The sequence below is a fragment of the Neolamprologus brichardi genome, chromosome 9, assembly GCF_056152115.1.
Source record: "Neolamprologus brichardi isolate AB-2024 chromosome 9, ASM5615211v1, whole genome shotgun sequence".
Lineage (NCBI taxonomy): Eukaryota > Metazoa > Chordata > Actinopteri > Cichliformes > Cichlidae > Neolamprologus > Neolamprologus brichardi.
The window spans coordinates 25,182,111-25,206,547 of record NC_142112.1 but is presented as its reverse complement, the minus strand read 5'-3'; the positions used below and the strand labels follow the sequence as shown (position 1 = coordinate 25,206,547).

The following is a 24,437-nucleotide window of genomic DNA, read 5'->3' as shown; positions in this document are numbered from 1 at the left end:
TTTATCTGCACAACTCTTTCCTTCCTGTTTTGTTGCTGCAGGTTAGATGTGAAATGTGTCCAATAAATCTGCCTGTCACATTTCCCTCCCACAGCTGCTGTGGAGCAATGAGGTTGTATTTTTATGAAGGAATAAAAAGGATCCTCCAAACCAGGGGGTCATACTTTCCTGTTTTGGTATCCATTATTTAATTAACAGGTGTTAGTATTAAAATATGCGTTTGTGTGAAATATGCCTTTCCCACTGTTATGTGGGAACTTTTAAAGGTTATAAATTCTCCTTGTGCTTCACCTTTCTGAAGTCAGTAAGGACGTAAGCACAAAGGGAGTCTCTAGGTGGACATTTGGCTCACCTGATCTGGTTTGTTTGCTCAGGGTCAGAGGAGATAAAAGATGGAGGGGAGGCTAGCTGGCTTTGTAGCCAAAACAATCGAGGTAATAGTGAGACTGGCACAAAGCCACAGGGAGCTCCAGGAAATGGCACAAGGTATTGTGAAAGAAGAAAGAATTTTGTGTGTGTGTGTGTGCTGTTTTCGGGCCAGCCCACATGCAAAGCAATGCCTTTTCATGAGGTGCAGTTTCAATCCGCTGCCTTGATTATTAACTCTGTAGGTTTGCATATATAGCCTAATATCACTCGTCATGAATGATGGTATCGAATTTGCCCAGGTTGATCAACCGGTTTGTTTGCTTTCTGAATACGGTGAGCTTGCACTGTGCACATGCATTGTTTTCTCCTTCGAATCAATTACCGACTCTCATTGGTGAGAAAAATGGAGGGGAGGGGGTAAGTGTATATTCGGGTGGTTTTATCCTGCGCACGAGTGGGGATAAAAAGGAGGACTTCTGTTGTGAAGTTTAGATAGACAGGTAAGTTTGGCTCCAGGCTGGGTGGAGTCAGAGTTGCTATAGTGACTCGTGATGTCACAGCTGGAAGGGCTCAGTTTACTTGTAGGTGCCTGTCGGAGAGAGCTGGGATCCTGGCAGTGTGAGATTTCTGTGTGTGTGAGTGCAGGAGCGCTCTTAATGCTGTGCAGGCTATGGACCGGGAGGTTGTTTGGAAGCATGGCTCTCTGTACGTGAAGCCCGCGGAAGAATAAGAATAAACTTTTTTTTTTTCTTTTAAGTACAAAGGAATACATTTATCACAACGGAGACGAGAGTCCAGTCAGAGGGGAGAAGAAGAAAAGGTAGGATACATCGGGAAATGTACTGGTTTCTTTTTTTCTAGACGTCCAGTGCCTTTTCACATATTAGTGCGCGTGGAAGTACTACAAAGATGCATGGATTGTTGCTCTTATGAGCACACTGAAACGCCCTGGAGTTTCACTATTGCGCCAGAGACAGCGCGCACCAGGCTGATGTCAGGTGCTGCAAACTTCCAAGAGGCAAATGCAAAACTTGGTGCACGAGTTTTTTTTCTCCCTTCTCTCCCAAGAATACAAATCGACACATTTAATTGGGTCGACGCCTTGAGGTGTAAATTATCCAAAATGTGCAATCCCGTGTGCAGCATCCCCGTAATTTTGCCACTTATGTAGCTATAATTGCAAAGCAAATGATCCATTGTGAACGGACGTCTGGGGTTATACCTTAATAACGTGCTGCATCCTGCGTGATAATGATGGTGATGATGATTATATGACAGTATAGCTGTGATTGCTACGCGGCTGGTTCCTGTTGTTGTTTTTCGCGTTGCTGGTGAGTTGAGGTGAAGATTCAGACCAGGCGTGTGAGATCTTGTGTGTCATCTTATATTTCTTTTGGCTGTGTGCTTATACGTAAAAAGATCCGCAATTGGAGCTTGTTGAGAGTTGCTGTGTTTTCCCAAACTTTGTGGCTCGTGCTTTAATGTTGCATTTAATATTTTATGCACTAATACGAGTAGACTAAAGCTGTGGGCTTGTTTCCCTGATTAGGCTGCCAGGACAGTTCCAGTTTCTTCTTTATCTCTCAGGGTTTTGGAGAAGGTTATTTACTCAGAAAAAAATCAAGGCTGCTGCTTGCCGCCTGTAAACATGCTGTTACATGGTAGTTTCTTTTGTTTTTTGATGAGCTTGTATAAAAAAATGTTATGGGTCATTCCAGAGTCACAGAGAGCTTACTGTCTTTATTTGTAGGTGACATGCAGTTACTCTAAAAATGTCAAGTTTTATGTCCTGTAAAGTTCTTCTCTCAGCTGCTGAAACACTGAACTGAGATGAGAGATCTGCTGGTGCTGACTGTCAGTTTGCAAAGCGTGACACCTTCAAATTGATTATTTTTTTTTCTTTTGGAGAGAAACTGCATATGTGTTACTCAGACATGTGGGATGGGATTCGGGCGCTGATGGGTCTTGAATACATCGTGTCCGGGATGAAGATACAAGACGCTGTCAAAAAGCAGGCAGCTTTCGAGCACCAATGCCTGCCAAATAAATTCAACGCTGATAAATGAGAAAAAGATGAGTGAAGAATGCAGTTGGCATGATCCAATTCTGGATGTCAAGAATAATGCAATAAGTCACTGCTAACAGAAGCAGCAGAAAATGAAAATAATGACAAGTTTATTGAAGTGTTTGTCATTCGGTGTCCTGAGGGGTGTAATTATTCAGATTTAAAGGAAAAAATAACTGCCAGAAAATGTGTCATCTTGCCCACAACAACATTCTTGTGAAAGGGTGGGAAAAAAAAATAGACCTGCCACCGTTCTCACGCAGATTCAAACATGCCTACCATACAGGAAAAGCAACATCAGTGGCGATGCGTGCTTCAGAAGGAAGAAGCAGGTTTGAGTTACAAAGGCGGAGATGCTTCAAGGTCAACCAGAGGTTAGGAAGATGATATTGTGTCAGCCCGAAAAGTGATGACCCCGGTCTTTTAGGATTAATCACACAGATACCCTCACACATAGCTACAGACTGCTTGCCTTATGCTTATAAAAGGGATCCCTTGATTCTTGATTCTTCTGTGATCTTTAAATCCGCAACAAAAGCAGAAGTGTTTTAATTTCCTCTGCTCTTCATTGGGTTTGCAAAAAAACCTGGATTCCACCCAAGGGAGATGAGATAAGATCCCGTTGGCCTGACCGCCACCTATCCTCTCATCCCTCTCCCTCTGCCCAGGGGCCTAGACAAGCACAAACCGAGCTGCTCGACTGGTCACGAACACACACACACAATGAATTCCCTCCTTCCGCTTGTGTGCCAGTGTCTGTGTTTGATGAGCTGTGACTTGCCAGGCTCCGGGTTTCTCTCCAGAGTGGGGCGGCCATGTTAGGACAGCTGTCTGCAGCTGTGGGCATCATACAGACAGACAGACAGACAGAAAGGTCTGCACCCCCAAGCTGTGATAATCTGTTGGCCTATGTCTTATGAGGGCACATATTTCAAGATGGGCAAATGTTTTTGGGAAGGAGATGCTCATAATGCAGTTCTCCTGCAACATGAACGGTCAGAGTGTGATCTGAACAGTTTGTTCTGTTTTATGAATTTTAATTAAAGAGAAAGTTTTTAAACAAGACTTTTTAAGGCACTCGACGCACCCAAATATACCAAATATACAGGGTGCCATTGTCATGTTGTGTTCTGTGCAATTACCATAGGTATTGTATTTATGGCACACATGTTTGATAAAATGTAAGGGTATATGTTCGCATGTGTAGGTGATAGGGTAAAGTTTTCCAACCAGTCTCTGTCAGTCCACCAACCTGCGGTCAAGATATTTGCGCAGGGGTACAACAAAAAGTTGCCTCACTATATATTACAACAGGGGTGGGCAACTCCAGCCCTCGAGGGCCAGTGTCCCTGCAGGTTTTAGATGTGTCCTTGAACCAACACAGCTGATTTAAATGGCTAAATTAGCTCCTCAACATGTCCTGAAGTTCTCCAGAGGCCTGGTAATGAACTAATCATGTGATTCAGGTGTGTTGACCCAAGGTGAGATCTAAAACCTGCAGGACACTGGCCCTTGGGGCCTGGAATTGCCCACCCTTGTATTACAACCAACAGTGGACTCTATCAGCTACCCAAACACAGGTAGCTGATGTAGTCATCCAGTCGGTCAACACTGCAACACATGTGAAACATCATGCTATGTCTAAGCCTCTTTTTAATCCATTTGTCATGTATTGGTGTGAAGGTGGACCCGAATGCAGATTCTTTAGACTGGGGTAAATGAACAAAAGTCAAGCTTTTATTCAGGTAAAGAAGAATAACTGCAATAGGCAGAAAACAACATCCATAAATTAAATGGGGAAAGACTTGCAGGCAGGCGTGCAGGAAAATAAACAGTAAGACGCGACAGTGATCTAAGACAGACCGAGGCTATAAATAAACACGTGAGGAAACCAGGGAGATGGGAAACGCCAGGGTAAGAGACACAGCTGAAACAAATCCACAATGACGAGACAGGGGAAGCGAAACAAGATACTAAAAACAAAAGACTACCACAATAAAAACATAAAAAATAGCAAAACTAATCCCTAAGCAAAATATTAACTGAAAACAATTCACTGATACCAAGAACTCAAGAGTAAAGACAGTGATCAAGAATAATCAATCTCAGAAGCCAATGGAGCATTAAATCATAAAGAACAATTCAAAAGTCCAAAATGGAAAAACCCAGAGTCCAAAATCCATAACATTGACACTAATAATTAATACAAAATATGATTTCTACTAACAATTTCAGTGTCTATAAGATGGCAGCTCAGCAATCCATGTTGAACTCAGCTGCTTAAATACACTCAAGTATACATAGAGAAAATACACTGTAAGCACTTCTCTTGAGTCTTTATGAGGCATTGCAACATTTAGGCACATACTTTTCTCTGTGTGGCCCTGCTACACTCTTGCTCCCTGAAGCCAAGGTCAGCTAGATAAATGCTTCAAACATGCATAGACTCCCTGAGAGAGATGTGACCATGATCAGAGAAAAGAGGAAAAAAACAGAAGAAGAAGTAGCAGAGCTAGTCTTGGGGGGAGTGTTGTTCCTGATTTTAAGTAATCTGCCCACACAAGAAAAGATCATTTGTCATTGTCCCTTCTGGCACAATAGTCGTGCAGTGACTGGGACATCACCGTGCGCACATTCAGGTGTTGCATGCTGAAATATTTAAACCCACGGATGTCTTTTCACAAGACACTCCCTGTGCTGCACCTTGCATCTGAAACCACACAAAGAGTCGGTGTGTCCTGCAGGTCTGCGGCAGAACATCTGTTTTTAATTATCAAACCCTGGAAATGGCTCTGGATGGCTTTTTAATAGCATCTGCCACCTCTGCATGAAGTAACACTTTGAGAGCTGCCTTCGGTAACACAAACAAGAACCGCAAGGTTAATGACGGACAGGGACTGACCTGCCAATTAACCGGGGTCACGTGGCGGGGGGGGGACGCAGCACCCCAACCGAGAGGACAAGTGGTCTAAAGAGTGGCGCCACGGCTGTGTCTAATCCCGAGTGTCGTTGGGGGTTTGGGGTGGGGGGCGGTTAAGCTGCTCTGACAGAGGGCCCTGATGAACCTGCCACTGATCACTGCTGATAATGAGTGAAGCCAGACAGAATTTTGCACACTGTCTCAAATGCAATGGCAGTGTGTTAATCAGACCAGCTAATCAGGTCTGAGCTCTTTTCAGTCTTTTCTTCGGAGCCGTATTAGCCCTTCTTAAAGTCACACATCAGCAGTTATCTTCAGATGCATTGTTGGCTTAACGTACAGGTAGTTACTACAAGGATCTGCAACAGTCTGATGTATGGGACACGTTTAAGCTCACGCCCTTACATTCCTTTGTTAACACTCAGGAGCATTTCTAATACAGCGGTCGGAGCCCAAGGAGCCTTACATGAGAGTAACTGCTTATATTATTTCATTAACATCACTGCCCTCTTACAAACCCTAATAACTAAGCTACAATGTTCAGGAAAGGGTGATTAGACATTTGAGTAAAGCACAGTTTGATATACGATGGGTCCCATATTAATTAGTTGTATTCAGCAATCTTAATGGATTCCCTGATCATTTTCTAATCCACCTTTTGCTGTTTAAGATTGCTTAAAGATGAGCACAGTATCTCTGAGGGTCCTTTTTATAAGCATGCTTGACCTGTCAACTTTGCACATTCATGTACCTCTGGTATGAAATAACAAGCTCTTGGTCATTTGGTGGTATGGGGATTCCATCCTTTATTGGCCCTGCTGACTTTTTGTCCAAACTTGCAAACTTTTGTCTTTAAACTTGCAGCTTTATTAAAATGGAATGCTACCCTGTCAGCGCCACTATGTTGCAGAGATAACAAGCAAGGCTGCTCCTGTAGGGACTCTGTGTACAGGAGAAGGGACTCAACGCCATGCTAGCCTTATCTTACTTAGCACTGACTTCATTATTATTAACACTGTCCCTGCCAATAATGTTAAATTACAGCAGTCAGTGTTTTCATATCATATGTGGTCGTGCTAAAAATCAAACTTTCTGCTCTGTCTTTTTTAAATTGTATTTACATATATTCATAGAACAAAAAGGTTTCTGCGAGGTCTTGAATAATTAGAGATTCGCAAGTGTGGTAAGTTCAAAGCAGGACCCATTGATTACATCCAGCGAACTCTGCAGTGCAGTTTTAATTCTTCAATATTAGTAGTAATAATATAAAAATATGGCTTGCAGTAAAGCCACTCACAAAATTTGCATCGCATCTTTTCCTTTAAAACTCCAAAGTTAGAATCATTATTATTTTAGAGCAACTTTAAAAATTTAAGGTGTGCTGGAAATAAAAAAGAAGGATGTGAGGTGAAACAATCTGAATTTAAGAAACCTTAACTTTAAATGAGAAGGAATGTCGGGTAAGATATTTAGTGTAATTAGATGGTACAATTAAATGTCTGCCTGTATTATTTTAAAACTTAAAAATAGTCGTATTTTAGTTGCTTTAGCTTACTTGGTGTTAAAATTGCCAAATGAGCTTGCTACTGTATACACCTGCTGGTCAACACATGAGCATTAACATCACCACTATTTGACTAACGAACGGTCCACAACAACACGCCTGATGTGGAAGGTTTTTTCCCTAATATTATTTCTCCTTCCTCAAAATAAGTCTAGAAACTTTGAAACAGCCATCTGAGAACTACAAACCTTTAGTGTGCAAGCTAGCCTCCCTCCTCTATTTAGCATTGCAGATTATTTTTTATTTCTTTATTTTTTACCTCTTTCATGCTGTAGGAAAACAAAGAAGGTAAAAGCTGCCTTTGTAGTGCTTCTCTGTTTTAAGAGGTAAAGTTGCAAGTCGAGTCGACAAGAAAATGTTCTAAAAAGAGTGTAAATTCAATCTACTTTTTATCTTGTTTACTAGTTTTCATTCTAACTTGATGCTGTAGAAAAATAAAAGGTCAAGGAAAAATGTATTTGCTAGATAAAACATTTTCATCAGACAGACTCCTGGGCTCAGTTTCGCTTTGGGTAGAATCCTGAGTAAATGCCAGATTCATTTACAGTGTTACGCTCAATGCAATGTTAGTTTAACACAAAGTTAAAGTAAAGGCATTACTCACTCTGAGCAATCTTAACATAATACACTTCAAATTACAAGTAAGGGCATGTATTATCCATTGAAATGGATTTTGAAAACCATCCCAACACTACAATATAAAATAAGCAATATTACTTTATATCATAAATTGTTACTGTTCTTATATATAGGCCAATACATTCCAAACATCATAACTAAGCAAAAGGGGCTGTTTTTCCCATAATTTTGGTTTTTTCCCCCCCTTTTTTGTGCCCTTCTTTTGCAAGCCTTTGCATGCAGCCCAGCATCTGGACTCCACCTTAGGCCAAAGGTATGAGCCTGACTTCAAAAGGCACACCGGGAGGATTTTTACCACTGACAGGACCAGTTCTGAGCATCTGGTTCAAACTTCATTTTGATCTCCTGCATTTATTTCCACTTGGCCCTTCTCACTGAAGATAAAGGCAATGCAGTGTTAGGTGCACAGAGGAGAGCAGTGCAGCAACACTAGTCGAAGTCGGTATAGATGCAAAGGTTCACACAGGTTTTACTGTTGCTAAACAAGATGATAAAGAAGATAGGGAACACCTGGAATGTAGAGTAGTGTATAGCAGGCAAGTATGGGCAGATACTGGAATTAATAAATTAGCCAGTTTGACAGAAGTAGAGCGTGTGCTACAGATTCAGTTCTTTACCTTAGCTTTGGTTCGTGTTTATACAACCCTTCACACAGTCGTGCAACTCAGCCCGTGCTACATTGTGTTTAGCGGGCTGTTTAACACATTGCAGTTAGTGCTAACATGACAGTCAACAAAACAAGTGTGTCATAGAGTGGAAACATGATGGTGACTTAGCACCTTAAGCTTTAATTTCCACTGCTCTCCGTTGAAGAAGAGGACTGGAATCTCACATAGCAATTGCGTAACCTCAAGCTCATAGGCCAGCATTTTGTGTCTATTTATTTGTGTGAATAGCTACTTTTTGGTCTCATTTGCAGCTCAGCAGTAAGACGCTGGAATTAGAAGTGGATAACAGACACTGTATGCTACGGTCAGTCCTTGGTGAGGAGGGGGAAGACAGTGAAAACTAATGTGGATCAGGCTTACTGAAAAGTTCAACCTATTAGTGATTATCTGTCTTCTTTGTCTGTCTGTGCACACAAACACACAGACACACCAAAAAGCTCTCCTCTGGGAGAGCGGGTATAATAAATCTTAGGTTCGGTGGAGGAGCTGTGTGGTCTTTGGTGACTTGTTAATTAGGCACGAATAGCAAAGCCATTATCAGGCTTGCTTTCATGGGAGTAGAAGGAGACTTGACACTTGACAAAATACTGTGACTTAGAACCAGAAAAAATGGCCTGTTCCTGGTAATCAAAAAAGGTGAGGTGGAAGAAAATCAAATTATGCTGCCTTGTTTCTATTCGATTATACAGTGTGTGTGACATCATAGAGGATACAGGATTAAAAGTGCCCTAAAGAGAAGAAAACCCTCTTTGTCATGTTGACCACAGAGCTACACACACACACGCATCCTCTGATGCCCAGATATACACACAAGGTGGCTTAAATTAGACCTGGAAAGTCCTTTATTTTCCCCCCAGAGAGAGAGACGCTCTGTGTTGACAGCCCAGGACGTGGATGTGGTTTTTGGCCATGAAGGAATACTCTGTTGCTTTTGTGTTATTTTGGGATGCTCCAAGGGTTGGGAACTACGAAACCTGTCTTTCTGTTGATAAAGTCAAATTGAAGAGCAAGTCTGAACAGAACGTGTCTCTCCAGCCCTGTCAGCAAATATTTTGCATGTATTTGTTTGGTAAGAGAGACAAGAGGGTGAGAACGGGAGATTTATTTATTTATTTATTTTTTGCATGTACACATTTATAGATGTGTGCAAATCGTTGCATGCAAGGCTAGTACATGATCTGTCAGTCTAAGTTTAAGTCTGGGCCTGCTTTCTTACGTAACGGCTTTGAACAAGTGCAAGGCCTGAAGCACAACAAAGCTTTTTAACAAAGACGCACAAATTGTTTTTGTAATTATCCCAAGATTCAATAAAGCTTTCCCAGAAACACTGCAGCAAGGTGATCATACATATATTTTCATGGGTGTGTCCATGTGTTTATGCTACTGGATAAGGGCCTGCCAAGCCCTCGAGATCCTTGGAGAAGGGTCTTATCTCCTTGAGACACAAGTGTCATCTTTCTGTCTTCAGTCGCACCCTCAGGCAGTGCGATGGAAGCTGAGATTGGGCTGAGAGTTTATGCTGAAGCTGCTGTTTTAAGATAAATGTATTTAGTTTTTTTCCTTTTTTATCTCAAAATGGAAACATCATGGAATTTAAAGCTGTTTGCAGGAATCTGATCTTTTGCGCCCTTATTCCAACATCTTATCAGATGTTGGAATGGCCTGAAAATAAGAAATATTGAGCATCATGACTTGTGCAGATGTCCTTCACTCTCCGATACAGTCTTAGTGTTACACAAATGTAAAAAGCACACAGAAAAACAATGGCTTCCCCCTGCTGTCTGCCTGGTGTGGACTGTGTGTGTTTGTATTGTGTTGCTGGATCGTTAGGGATGTGGGAGAGTGTGTGCATTGGACTGGGCGCGGGGGGGGGGGGGGCATCCGCTGTGAGGTAGAACAGAAAGAGAAGGAAGCTGGACAGGGCAGTTGTACTGAGTGCTTCGAGAGCTGAAATAACACTGGAGGAAGAAACCCTGTTTCCCTTAGGCCAGGGAGTTTCCAGTCTCACATGGAAGTCACCTTCGGAAGAAGACTGTCATTTCTGAACCATGGTAAATGCTGTCTTCACATATATTTATTCTTTAAATCTAATGTGGAACTTGATTTTTGCTTGATCATATTCATTTAGCTAAATCTGTACTTTTATTCTTGTATGCAAACTAAACGAATACGACACGAAACAACCTCGTGAAGTTGGCGTTCTCTACTTCATGACCACACATTGCCGATTACATCCGATGGGTTGCGCAGAGTTGCCGTTTTTTTAACCTTGCTTATTCAGTGGAGAGGGCGATGTCTGCTAGTGATAACTCTGGCTCACTTGTGTGTGAGCAGATAAAATCAGTTGGGGAGTGTTGCTCAGCTGTTGTCCAGCATGTCCTAAGTGGTGTAAGAGATAATCATCCTGCAGTGCACTGTGGTTATATTTGATTTTTCGGTGTAATATTTTACGAATGAGATGGTAACAGTCAAGGTTACTGTTTTGCATATACATTTTTGGAACTTTTTTTTTTTTAAGTAGTAGGATCTTATCTTTTCACACTTCCATGGTCAGCTGTAGATGCTATAAATGAATGCAACAATTAAACAAATATAACCATCTCTGGAAAGGTCATCTGGGGATTTTGATGAGGGGATTAGAGGAGGAATGCATCAGAGGTGGGAGGGAGGGAGGGATTCGGTAGCAGTGAATAGGAATGGATGACTGGGGGATTTTGGAATAATGTCATTTAGGCTAAGGTAGACAAAGGGTGATGGTCTGTCCACAGACATACAGACTGAGAGCTGACCAGCTGACTGACAGGGGCTTTATGCTTCGGAGTTGTGTAGAACTGCAGCGGCATTAAGTTTTTGACTCACGTTTGCTAATTAGCTCTGACAATTTGGCGCTTCCATTGTTGAACTCTTTTCTTGATTATGTTTTACTACACATTCATTCCTATCGTATCAACTACGGCAGGTCCGATCTGCATGAAAGACGACGGTGGCTCGGTGTACTGTTAACCCTTCGCTCAACCTGTCTCATTCTGATATTTCGCTTATAGCACCAAGTTGAGCGAAGGGTTAACAGTACACCGAGCCACCGTCGTCTTTCATGCAGATCGGACCAGGTAATTACAGTTGGCTCTAGCTATGCTCCCCAGAGCTCGAGCCAAATTAGCATCTTAAGTGGAAAGCTGTGCTCACAACAGTTGAGTTTGTGTTTAAAGCTTCAACCTCAACTCTCATGTTTACATTCTTTCATGTCCAGCAAGGAAGTATAGAACGAGTCAATGAAACCTGTTCCTCTGGTTGCCTGTGTGCATTCTTTGTGTTTGTTTACATAGGACATGACGTGTGAATGAACACTATTGTAGTCGGACCCTGGTAGTGGATGTTGTTTAGGCTAATACATCCACAGACGGGTCGACTTTGGCTTTTTGGGATGCTTGTGAAACCTGCATTGTGTCTTTTTTTAAAGATCTCCAATGTTATGCAGCCCAAAGGGGAAAATGATCACCATGACTAGGGATGGGTATTGATAAGATTTTAACGATTCCGATTCCATTTTCGATTCTGTTTAACGATTCGATTCTTTATCGATTCTCTTATCGATTCTTTTTAAAAAAGGAGAACACTAAGGTCGATTAGCTTAGAACTTTGTTTTATATCTTCTCTTTGAACAAGATAGAAATTTAGGAATAGCATGGCCTTACAAAACCAACAGTGACATCTTAAGAGATCCACAGCCTACGGCTCTTCAATGGGGTGTCACAGGGTCCCCAGGAAAAAAAATTGTAAATGTAAAATAATAAAATAAATATTCTTCTGTAGCAATAACAAAGTATAACATAAATTATTCTGTAGCAATTACACAAGAATATCCAGTAATGTCCTGCCTACAATTAAACACATTCACTTACCGAAAATCGGGGGCATCTGCTGTGGCAAATGGGTGCAAGGCTTTTACCACAAACTTAGTCACTGCTCGGTGACATTCGTCTATCCTGGCCTGAAAGGAGACGCTACCGGTAGACTGCAGCGACAACTGCCAGCATCTGAGCCAGCCAGACTCTGTCTCTCTCATCATGGTCACCTAAATGCAGCGCACAGTAATGGCAGGCTTTGTAATAAGGCAGATCGCGGCTGGGTCGTGTGACCCAGTGTTTGAGTTTTATGTATTTTTGTATCCATTTTTGATCTAGTTAATTTCTAGGTGGCTATTTAGTCCTTCATTTCTTAGTTGTTTCTGTCATCTCCCCCTGTACTCAGTCTCCCTGATTTGTGCGTCTACTGGTCATGTTTCATGTCTGTGTGGTTATGTTAAGTTCATGTCATGATTTATCTTCATGTCTCTGGGTTTCCTGTTTTATTTTGAAAGAGTCTGGTGTTCTTTGTTCACTGCATTTAGGTTTACTCTCCCCTGTGCTGTAATTATGTTTCATTCTAGTCAGCTGTGTCCTCGTGTGTCTCCACTTCCCCTGATCACCTCATGTGTGTGTTTAGTCCTCAGTCTTGCTGTGTTCAGTGTCGCGTCGTCTGTGTTCTCACCTCCATGTTTTCACGGTCAGTCTTTGCAGTGATCATCATAGTCTCTGAGTCTTCTTAGTTTGTCACAGTATTAGTTTTCCCAGTTTAGTTATAGTCTAGTTTAGTCACGCTATCCCTGCTTTGTTTGTACACTTTGTCTTCAGCCATAATAAAGGCTCGCTTTCTGTTAAGTTCACTCCCGTCTACTCACTTGTGTACGCACCTGGGTCCATCACACACACCACCGCACGGCCTGTCTCCGCATACCGTGACAATATGCACTGTTAGTTGATTATTTACCTGCCGCATTAACGGGAGAGGACGTGCAAACGTTACTGCTGCTACTGGGTTGAGATTCATGAGTCCGGAGCGGAATTAAAAACACGACATTCATTTAAGGTCATGGCGTGTTTTGTGAGCAAATGCTTTTGCATATTTGTAGTGTTTCCTCCCTTAAATAAAATATCTACTTTTCAAGTATTGCAAGTTGCCCTGATGTCATCCGTTCTCGTAAAGTATAACCAAACTTTTGAGCGTTTGAGCCGCTTAGGCGCCGTGTTTCCTGCCAGGTAAATGACGCTCCGCAACGTGGTGACGTCATTCGGGGCGACTGGAATTGATAAGGGAATCGTTTGCAAAAATGGCAAACAATTCCAAGGAATTGAAACAGTGGGAACCGGTTCTCAACAAGAACCGGTTTTCGATACCCATCCCTAACCATGACTACAGGGAAAGCAGACTAATACCCCTGTTTTTAAGGTGAAAGCTAGGCTAAGCTATTATAACACCGTGTTGATCTATAAGAAGTCAAGCTCCAATCAGTGGGCTTTGTGTGGACTGGCAGCAGGTGGGGTGTATGGCAATTTTTGGACCATATCTATACTTAAATCTCAGTGAATGACACAGTAAGACTCTGATGGTGGCTGCCATTATTCTTAACAATTGTAATTTACTTTAATCGCCCCCAGCTCAACTCCGCATGTCAACCTGTCAGTCTAAGACCGGGAGACCGTGATATAACATATTCTGCTCTGCTTTGTGAAATCATGTAACATTGTCCTTGCAGTGAAAGTAGCATCGCAATAATCAAGACGGGTTACAGTGAAAAGCGCCCACACTGTACACGCATGATCACGAGGTGGAACTATAGTGAAGAGTGAATCAAGTGAAGTATACGGGGCATGGTATAAAGAGCACTGACCTATAAAGTTTGAATATTACATGTATTTTGTTAATGCAGACATGCAAGCCAACGCTTGCTTTCTCATGACAACATACTGTTTGTCAGAGCACTGTTGCATAAATGTTTGCAGGATGTCCTGGGTTCGGGTCAGATTTTCTGGAACAATGGCCTGACTCACTCATGCACACACTGAGTCTCTCTGTTTATCCGTCTTTCTTTGGCTTTCAAACACACACACACACACTGGGACAGACAGAGTTTGACTGAAACACTTTTATCTTGCATCTATTTTCTCCGCAAGCATGGTTGTTTGCCTAATTATTGCTTGCCCACACTGTACAGTTTTTGACATCCATTTAATATAATAAAGCTCCAGCAAGTAGTGTTCAAGACAGTTCTTTTTTTTCCCAGCAAGAGCCTGAGGAAAAGGCTCTAAGCCACACAACATCAGCATTTAGATGAGGCAAATTCCACTGAGTTATTTCTAGAGCTGTTCTAACATACTCTAATCATGATGACTATTTGACACAGGTTTACTTTTAAAGAAAAAAGAAAAAGGAAAAACAGCCCGCTGACACTGGCTGCAGCACCAGACAACCAAGCCGTCGTTGAAGTCGACATTTTCTGATTTCTTTGACAGATTCGAGCTTAATTTTCTAGACACGTTCCTTCCCAAGGGGCTATTTTCATCAGTTTATGACTTGTCATGTTCCTGTGTATGAGCTAATGTTGATGTCTCAGTTTCACATTCATCATAGCTGTCAGACCCAATGTGGTGTACAGAGGCAGTCGCTGCTGAAAAAGCAGAATCACAGGCCGTTTGGTTTTGACTGCAGTGAGGGGAAATTGCTGCTGTGGAATGTACTATAGGTATGTGTGGGCAGAAGCAGGTTTTATACTGCTAATCAGCGGGCGGTCTGTGGCTTTCACATTTGGCCCTTAAGGCAGGAAGGGGTAAGCTCGGACAGGAAGCGTCTGTGGCTCAAATACTTCAGGACGATATGATATGTACAGAGATTTTGTGTTGAATTGAGAATCTATGCACGTATGCAAGTGAGGGAGAAAGAGACGGAGAAGTTAATCTGAACTAAACTGTTAACCTTTTGAGGAGACACCTCATTTGTCAGATGTGGAATGGTGTGGAGTGGTTTAACTTAATTACCCCACCTCTCCACAGGGAGGTAGAAGGTCTCATTTGCAATTTTCTCCATCGTTCTGTTTGACTCCTTTCGCTTTAACAGCCTTTCTCTCCTGTGCAATAACTGTCACATTGTACCCATTGTAACATTTTCTAGAAATTAAAAAAAGTACATTTTAAATAAGACAACTTTCCCTTTGAAGTAAAATTTGAGTACATATCCAATAAATATCCTTTTCTTTTTTTTAGATTCTGTACTATCGAGGGTGTGCCATCCCAGCATTATCCACTGTTTAGTGTAAAGAAGGAAGCATGCCCTCCATGTGAATGAGATTTATTTTGGATGTCAATTTAATGATGTCTCTTCTTTTGCATAGTCAAAGTAGTCTACTGTCACTGCAAAGAAATGCTGCTGCTGTAACAAAGAAACGTGCCACCATTGTTTAAAGATCTTATCTTGAGTACTATGATGAGCCATGGATACTGTTTATGTCACTGAATAGGGTGTAATTCTTTCACAGCCTGGTCGATTTGTTGAGGGTCTGAAATTATCGGCAGATATTCGACGGTCTATCAGATCCAACGTTTATAATGGTTGATAAATGAAAATCTAAAAAATTAAGAGACAGGAAAAACACCATTCAACCATGTTATTGTAGTGTTATTAGTGTTGAGTTGCTCGTTGACCACGAGGCAATCTGCAACTTCTGTTTTAGCAGCATGCTTGTTTGGAATGGCTAATGACTAAATGTGCTTGTATTTAAAAAAAAAAAAAATATATATATATATATATATATATATATATATATATTATATATATATATACAGTAAGTACCAAAAATGATATTTTCTTACTTTAACTATGGTTTTGGTTTTCTATCATTTAAATTAATAGTTTAAGGACCTTCTAATTAAATATGCATTTGAAGCCAGGAGGGGTTTAGCTTAGCATAGCTTAGCTTACCTTATCTTAGCTTAGCATAAAGCCTTCAATCAAGGAGGAAACACTCTGTATGTTAGTCACTCGTCTTAACTAAGTTACAGCAAAGAACAAAATGATCTAATCTTCCTCTACTCCCCTGCATTTTGAGTTCCAGCCAAAACTATGAGTAATTTAAGTTTTTGTTTACTGATATCAGGCTCATGGCCAAGCACATCTGAAACCACGCTATCAATTCGCACAGCAAACTCAGAAATGTAATCCTTAAGGGAACTTAAAGTTAAAGTCTGAATGTGGCTGCCGCTTTCTCCACTTCAGTATTTTTAGAAAACACTGGATTACACTGCCAGACCGTTTTGACATAATTACTACCTACAGGTGATGGAAGAAACCAAAATGATTCAACACTCCCAGGGGTGACACAGTAGCATATGAGAAGCAGTGTGGGAGGGCCACCAACAGTGAATAAGGTCATGTATCATTCAGTGGTCAGATTAAATTCCAGACACATGACTGGATTCAGGTGACAGCCCAACTGTGTGTCACCTCTCTCTTTTTTTATTATTATTATTATTATTATTATTATTATTTAAGTGGCTATCGTCATGTATTAACAAAATAAGAGTACATTTTTATTCATTACTTTAAATCTCTGAGTCCTGCAGTATAAGCATATTTTAATGGAATTATAAAAGTTGAGTTGCGGCTCACCAATTTGCCCAGCTGCTGTGACGGTACTTCAGAAAAATGCTTCCATACTGACTCAGCAAACATCACACAGGGATGTGAAGTTTGATGAACCTAAATGGTCTTTTTTTTTTAAAGGATATGGCATTGTATAAATGGCTGCAATTAATGTTATTGTAGACATTTTTAAGAGGTAGGATTTGTAGGATTATCATGTCAGTGCTAATTTTAACAAACGTAAGCATATAAAAAGTGATGATTTAAACTAAATACAATCTAACTTTTTAGACTATGTTTAACTTTTGCACTTAGGCTGACTTTGCACTTAGCCTCACTCCTCTGTTCTATGGCCTGCCGTCGACATTAATTCGTTTCCATGGTTCTTCTGTTTTGTCGGATGAACATTTCTTTTCCATTTCAACCTCCCACTGGCATTTCTAAGCTTTTTGCTTTTTTGTTTTCTCCTCTCCTCTTTTTTTCTTCCATCAGTCTTTACAGGCCATGCTCTCCTCCCTTCACTCTGAGCTTGACATTCAGAGGTATTTGATGAAAATCCAATTGCCCCACAGAGTTAGTCAGCTTTTTATCTTATCTGCATCATACTGCAGTGTTGTCAGAGTGTGTGTTTGTGTGACCATGTTCGCACACTCGCTAACATCTGCTTTGTGACCATGTTCCTAAAACCAAGTGCCCCCTTGTCTATCAGTGTCTTCCCTGTCTCTGGCAGCCAGCCTTGGCTGTCAGGCTAAACTACATCTGGCTATAAATGTCAACTGCACTTATATTAATATGCTTACATTCTTTATTTGCCCTTGCGAGTATGAGTGTGAGATAATGGCAGCATGTGCAGGCTGGCTTGTTCAAGATAACCCAAAGGACCTGGCCTGGTAGTCCTGTGTCTTCATCTGCTATGGCTTTACATCACCATTTTTGATGCCAGAAAGGGGAGCAATTTCATAAAGAGCCCAGTGTTCAGAGTTTTCCCCCCTGAGGTGGAGCTCACCTTACCTCACCGCACAATAGCTCAGTGGGCTCAGGAGTCAGGTCACAGATCTTCTTATTGTATCCCTAGCTCGAGGATGCCACGCCATGCAGATATGATTACAGAGAAGTGAACTGATCTTCACGTTTTGATGACACAAGTCCTGATGTTTAATCAGTGGTTAGTAGAAATTTCTCTTTCTGGAACAACATTTTAGGAATCTCTTTGAACTCCTTTCGGATGTTGGTACTTTTAGTAACCATGCATACCTGTGGGTGTGTATTTAATAGCAGCAGAAGATCCTGTAGTGCAATTAAAAATGTCCTCACGTTTGGTAACTTTCAGGGCTATGAGGAACTTGTGGAATAGTGCAGAAAGGTTTTGAGTGTGTTAACATGTGTAAGTCACACACTGTATTAACACTTTGTTGCACATTTGCATGAGTAGACTCATAGTTTTTTGTTTGTTGCTGCAGTCAAAGTCAAAGTCACCATCAAAGATTTCTTTTTCTCGCTTTGCAAAGAATGCGTGTGACTCACAGCACACCTGACATTGTCAGGAAGTGTTATTTCTGCTCCACTAAATGCATGATAACTCAAAGAAGTTTCTTATACTGTGAAAAAAATAAATTTTTTTGTTGTGTCCTTGAGAGAATGTAATACGAAAGCATGAAAAAGTATCATCTTGTGTACACTTGTGTACAGGGTATTGGTCTTACGGTGTTGTTTCCATGTGCTCCCATTTCAGAGCAGAAGCCCAAAGCACGGCGCCAGCACCCAGCACAGTATCGGCGACCAGGTCGACCACCTGTCCTTAGCCTCCCTGGAATCATTGGACACCATGTCTGAGGCTGAAGCGCCCACAAACTTCACCCGTGGCAGCCGGGTTCGTGCCAGCCTGCCTGTTGTGCGATCGGCCAATCAGACAAAGGACCGCTCACTAGGTATGCTGGATGTTATATTCGTTTTTGGGTTGATGGCAGTTCTGTTAGTTTGAGAAAATACCTTTCTCCCTGGATTAGGCTTGATCACGAAAGGCTTCAGTTGACAATCTTGTAATGCTCTATTTCAAAATCCCCAAATAAATTTGCTATAAGGAAGTTCCTGTATCTGCCCTGTTAAAGACTCATAGCATTAACTAGCATTAGTAATGTTTGACACGTTCTTTTAGCATAACCTTGGCATAACTCAAGAACTCTTTGTAATAGCTCCTAACCACAGTATGATGTCATTGTTTCACTAAAAGTCCAAATCGGTTCCTCTCACTCCATCCGTCTGCTAGTCTCCACCCTTCCTCCTTTCTCAACCTGAGCGCACAGTTTTGTTCTAATTAGTATTCATTTCTTCTGTAGTGAAAGATAGGAGAAAAGCATCCACAGTGTGCCATCGTGGTATTGACAGGATTAGAAACGGGTCGTCTTATCAACGTGCACGGTGCTACATTTGCATACATATGCAGCAAAGGCTCAGAGCTGTGCAGAATTAGGTGGCTGCGTTTGGCTGAGAGGGATGCAAAGTCTTAGAAAACTCTCCAAACAAAGTGTAGCGTCAGCGCAGCTCACAACTCGGCGAGGCGTCTGCCACGGGATAATAGGAAAGCGTCTGAGAGACTTTTGACCAAAGTGAAAATGAATGAAACTGCAGGGTGTCGTATTCCTTTCCCGTGCCAGTAGTGCCTCTTGCTTTTTCTGAAAAGTTTTTCTACACATGCACGTACACATGTCCCATCATTCTCTGTCTTTCTATCCAAAACATCAAGACAGAGTGTTAAGGCAGTGGGGGGTTATGGTGTGAGGAAAAAGGGGAGGAGGAAAAAAGGGGGGAGGTGGGGTGCACCACTTCACAACACTGTCCCTCCCACCACTGCCTCTCACACACATGCACACACACAAACAGACAGGCACACGCTTCGCTTGGTCCCAGCGGACATTTGGGACTTTTAAGTATCTTTTTGGTGTAGTATCTTCTGGCTTTTTGAGAGCATCTTAACCGCGAGCAGAAAAACAGGGATTCCTTAAAACCTTTAAACGTGAGTATCAAATTCATCCTTAAGTGTGGCATCAAGTGTATTGAATTTCAAAGTCTTTATTTTGCGGGTGCATTATAGTCGTCTGCCTTTTCGCTGCATTTCAATCGCTGCGATGAGCATATATTTCTAGACTTTATTTGTTTTAGACTTTTGTGTCTTACTGGAGAGATGTGGAAAAACTGTGCCCATTTGGTCAGAAAAACCCACTAGCTATTTGTTTCCAGTCCTCAGTGAAACCAGGTGCTCAGGAATGCAGCTGTTAAAACTGAGCTATTCAACTTTGTCATAGCAAATAAGAGTAACTTTAAAGTACAGAGGTGTGCACGATGCAATCTCAATCAATGGTGCTTTGTCATCAAATGCTTTCGCCCTATTTCGAACATCTGGATGAAAACTACACGGCCGTTAACGTAACAGCTCTCAGGGGAAAGATGAATTTATTCTGCAAATGGGCACTTTGTTAAGTTTTTCCAACACAGGAACCCAGACAGACCAGAGAGAGAAAGCAACGGATAGACTCAGCAATTTTATTTCCTGGATTTGCCCTCTCTCTCTCTCTCTCTCACTCTCTGTCTCACTCTGTCTCGTGGTGCATGTAGGATCTTGTATAATATTTCACCAACATCTGGTAGCTTTTACTGGCTAGCTCCTTTTATGGGGTTACACCAAGTAAAACCAAACCCTCCTCTCCTTAAAGCAAGTTATTTCCAGTGCACAAATGCACAAGTGACAATTTTGCCTCTGCAGCTAATGAAATGTGACATTTTGGATGATTTCTTATGAAATATGAGCAAAACAACAACACGAGCTGATGGAACTGCTTTGATCATTTCATTACGTTCTATTGTTGCCACTGATTGCCTGTGAAGATCAGCACAAAGCCGTTTGAGGTAATGAATCGCAGATTGAAAGAAGAAATGTTTTTTTTTCTGTCCTCCCCCCCAGCACTGTTTATACAACTGCTCTGTAGGCGTGTCCATAAATTTTGTTCAAGAGCCATCTGTTTTTCTAAAGCACAGTACAAATGCCACACCCAGGGTTCAGAGGTTCAAGCTTTGGTCTGTTTGATGCACAACTTGTACTGATCCACCCCTAGTTTTGTCCTCTCTTTCTGACCTCACCCCCAAGCTCACTGCCTGTACCAAATAATTTATCCTGTGCAAGTGATAAGCAAAAGCTTCAGCGTAGCGCATTACAAATATTTAGCAAAAACCTGCACACAACATGATTACATTCATGCACTTTTGTTTTTGATGCTTTCCAAGCCACAGTTCAACTGAGAATAAATGCTGAAGCCCAATTCAGGGGCAAAAATAATGGCTCTCTTATCCGTTCGGGACTGTGCAGGAGTTGATCCAAATTGCACCAAAACAAAAAAAAAAGAAGAAAAAAACCACCGGGAACTTTTGAAAATTTGAGTCTGGCCAGTAATCTGCACTGAGCGGCCATGACCAGACGTGTCACATGGGCCCTTGCCAACTCTTTTTACAAGGCTGGAATTATGCTGTTAGATATTTTTTTTTAATTTTATTTTTTTCACCATTGAAGGGTTTTTAAACCAACCCAAACTTCTACAAGCGTCCCTTTTTGTTTAACCACCACAGTTTTGGCATTGTTTACTGCACTAACGTGAAATAACATAAGATTTTACTGCTATATATTGAGCATTCTTTGCACAGTCAGTACTCTATACAGTAGCTCAACAGTAAAAGCAGACCACTGGTTTATAATTGAAATAACACCGACACAATGTCAGTGAGCTGCGTGAAATGTTCTATTTGTCTTGACAGATTAACACTGCATGCAGGGCTGAAATTCTTCAGGCCTTTAGAAAACATATGGGAGTGAAACAATGCGTCACTGCTAATGCAAGTTATAGAATTCAAATAGGGCTGTCTTAGTCACGGGAAACATTTGAAAGGACTAATCACCTAGTCTCCCTGCTTCCTGCCTTTAGGTGTGCTGTACCTGCAGTACGGAGACGAGACCAAACAGATTCGCATGCCCAATGAGATCACCAGCATCGACACAATCAGAGCTCTCTTTGTCAGTGCCTTCCCGCAGCAGCTCAACATGAAGATGTTGGAGTCACCCAGTGTTGCCGTGTACGTCAAAGACGACATGAGGAACGTGTATTACGAACTTGCTGATGTCAGGTAAAGATGCACTGTGTTTGCGTGTGATAAACATGGTAACAGAAACGGATCGGGAGCATGTATTTGGCATCGCATACTGTGTTTATTATTTCCTTAGGTCGATCTGATATTGTCGTGTTGGTGTTGCTCTTGGATCGATATAACTAATGTTGCAAGTGACCAATCACACGTGATGTCAAAGTTTTAGGACATGGAAACAGCGTCACACAACACACCAAACCATAACCCCTTAACCATAACCATAAATATAGTCCCGTAACCCTAACCCAAACCACGACACAGCCTAACCCTCAAACCTAACCCTGACCCTAACCGCCCCCCTTTTTGGATGTTTTTCCTGAGTGGACATCGGCAGTTTTCTTCCCCAAGTCACAAAGCTATGACATCATAACAATGTGATTGGTCAGATGCAATGTTGATCCTGTACAAACATTATTATGGAACAATGTGAGGATATCGGATAGACCTATTTCCATTTACCCACTGTGAACACTTTCCATCCTCTTCCTTCTTCAGCTCTGCCTGAACAGGAAATGTCACTGGTCAGGAAATGGGCTCACTTCCACTTTCCTTCAATGTTAAAGAGAAAGTTAAAAAAAAAAGAGCATGAACTGTAAACAAACTAAGGTTTACTTTTAGCTGACTTTGATACCTTTCCTGGTGGTTGTTGCCAGTCTTAATGAAAAAATTAGACTTTGCAAATCTTTAAGAAATATTTGCTTTTTTTTTTTCATTTTAAAAGCAAAAGCATTGTGTGCTTCATTTATAAACATACATACCAGTACTATCCTACTTTGATATTCACCTGCATGCCTTATGAGTAATACAGCAGATTCTGTCTTCTGAGAAAGTAGGCAGCCATTTGTTGTAGTTGTTTTTCAGAAGGAAAGGCTTTACTCTTGAAGGCACACGAACTTTGCCCTTTGCCTGCAGAGCTCCTGCTCAAGTGCAATGTGTACTTTGTGAGTAATATTTTATCAGGGCTGTAAAAAAAAATTGTCTCGTCATAGCTTAAGGGCTGTACGAGCGACCATAATGCCATAGTTAAATTGAGCCCAGGACATGAAACAGCAGGTGTGCTCTCAGTTCATGTAGCAAGATAGTATTAGTTAATATTTTTATGGATTTTTAATATTTAGAGGGAATGTCGGATAATAGCGAACAGTCAGAGCCTCTGTCGGGGTATGTGCCCTTGGTGGGGCTGTTACAGAGAACCCGACTGAGGCAGGATCGGCCGCTGTCTGATGGCGAAATCTGGGCTAAATTCTTACCACTGAGCACCTCTTCCTCCTACAGGAACATCACAGACCACTCCTGCCTGAAGGTTTACCACAAAGATCCAGCACAGGCATTCAACCATGGACCCCGACCTACCAATGGCGATGTCAGGGTGAGTACTTTACTGTCCATAGCACAGCAGTGAAATAGTCTCATTAAAAGCGGCAGCTGAGTAGAGAAAAGATTTGCTGCAGATAGAATAGCGAGCCGGGTCTCCGGTTTCTCACATCTTGTATGCAGTAAAGGGAAGGAATGTCCCCCTGCCTCTTGTTAATCTCTTCAGAGGGGGTCTTGTATTGTTCTCCCAGGGTCCTGCGTTTGGCCGTCCTCTACACGCTCCGGTGCGACTTGTTTAAGGGGCAATTGGACTCAGCTCTCAGGACTATTTCCTCTCTGAATTCTTCCTCCCAATATCTGCTCTAATCTCTTTTCTTTTATTCTGATTCTATCTTGTTTATTTCCTGCTGATGTAACAAACTAAAACCCCCAAAGAGCCTTTTTTTCGCCTACTGTTCCTCCTCAGATCCGCTCCTCTAATCTGCCCTGACCAGTCATCTGTCCTCGCTTTGTCCGTCTGCCAGTTACAGTTAGCATTTTGGCACAATTGCATTGCTTTAAATATTAACCCCCGCTATACTAACACTACATGCAGTGCTGCGTATGGTCACCTAAGTTTAAAGTGAAATTGGTTAAGTTTAAAGGAGTGATGAGGCAGCTAAGGTGATGGTTTTAAGAGCTCTTCATTCAGATGCCACAGTGACATTGAGGTGCTGCAGAAATTCTTTTTTATTCTTCGCTGCTGACAGGCAAGTTGCTGACTTTCTCCAATCGGGTCCTTCAAAGGGAGGCGAATAAAAGACGGCTCTTCAAAAAAAAAAAAAAAGATGGCTAAATAAGATACTGAAAAAGTGAAAAGGGGAATCTTACTTTGAGAGCTTAAAAGTTTCAAAGTACATCAGCAGAAAAACTCCAATTGTGTAGAGAAGTTTTTCCCCAACTTCTTTTTTTTTTTGCTGTTGTTAAAATTTTGGTTCTCGTCGAAACTGCAGGTGTTAAAAAAAAAGAGAGCTTGGAACTCGATGAACTGAAATGTATGAAGCAACTTCTTAAAGGTTCCTATGCAAACACAGTGCAATGCTAACATAAAGTAAAAGAAAAAGATTGTTGCTGTCATTTTTTAACCCAGCAGCAGCTGACCCAGATACAGAGGATGGCTGTGGGGTGGTGTTTTAAGTGTAAACACCACAGAAAACTACCTAAAATGCCATTTATTGATTCCCACTCAAGAGTTTGCTTCTGTTGCAGTCAAGT

The 24,437-nt window shown here is 41.6% G+C and overlaps 1 protein-coding gene across 16 annotated transcripts in view; it reads left to right on the top strand.

Moving 5' to 3' along the window:
- si:ch211-285f17.1 (sickle tail protein homolog) overlaps positions 1–24,437 on the top strand; it is a 120,688-nt gene that overhangs the window by 74,825 nt on the left and 21,426 nt on the right. For 11 of the 16 annotated variants that reach the window (XM_006795081.3, XM_035909604.2, XM_035909603.2 and 8 more), the window contains exons 3-5: positions 18,412–18,607; positions 21,650–21,848; positions 23,145–23,238. In XM_006795081.3, the coding sequence (XP_006795144.2) occupies positions 18,412–18,607; positions 21,650–21,848; positions 23,145–23,238 (489 nt within the window). Of the gene's footprint in view, positions 1–885; positions 1,190–10,172; positions 10,277–17,171; positions 17,253–18,411; positions 18,608–21,649; positions 21,849–23,144; positions 23,239–24,437 lie in introns of those variants that run through there. The other 5 variants (XM_087846185.1, XM_087846184.1, XM_035909608.2 and 2 more) reach the window with 4 other exon arrangements.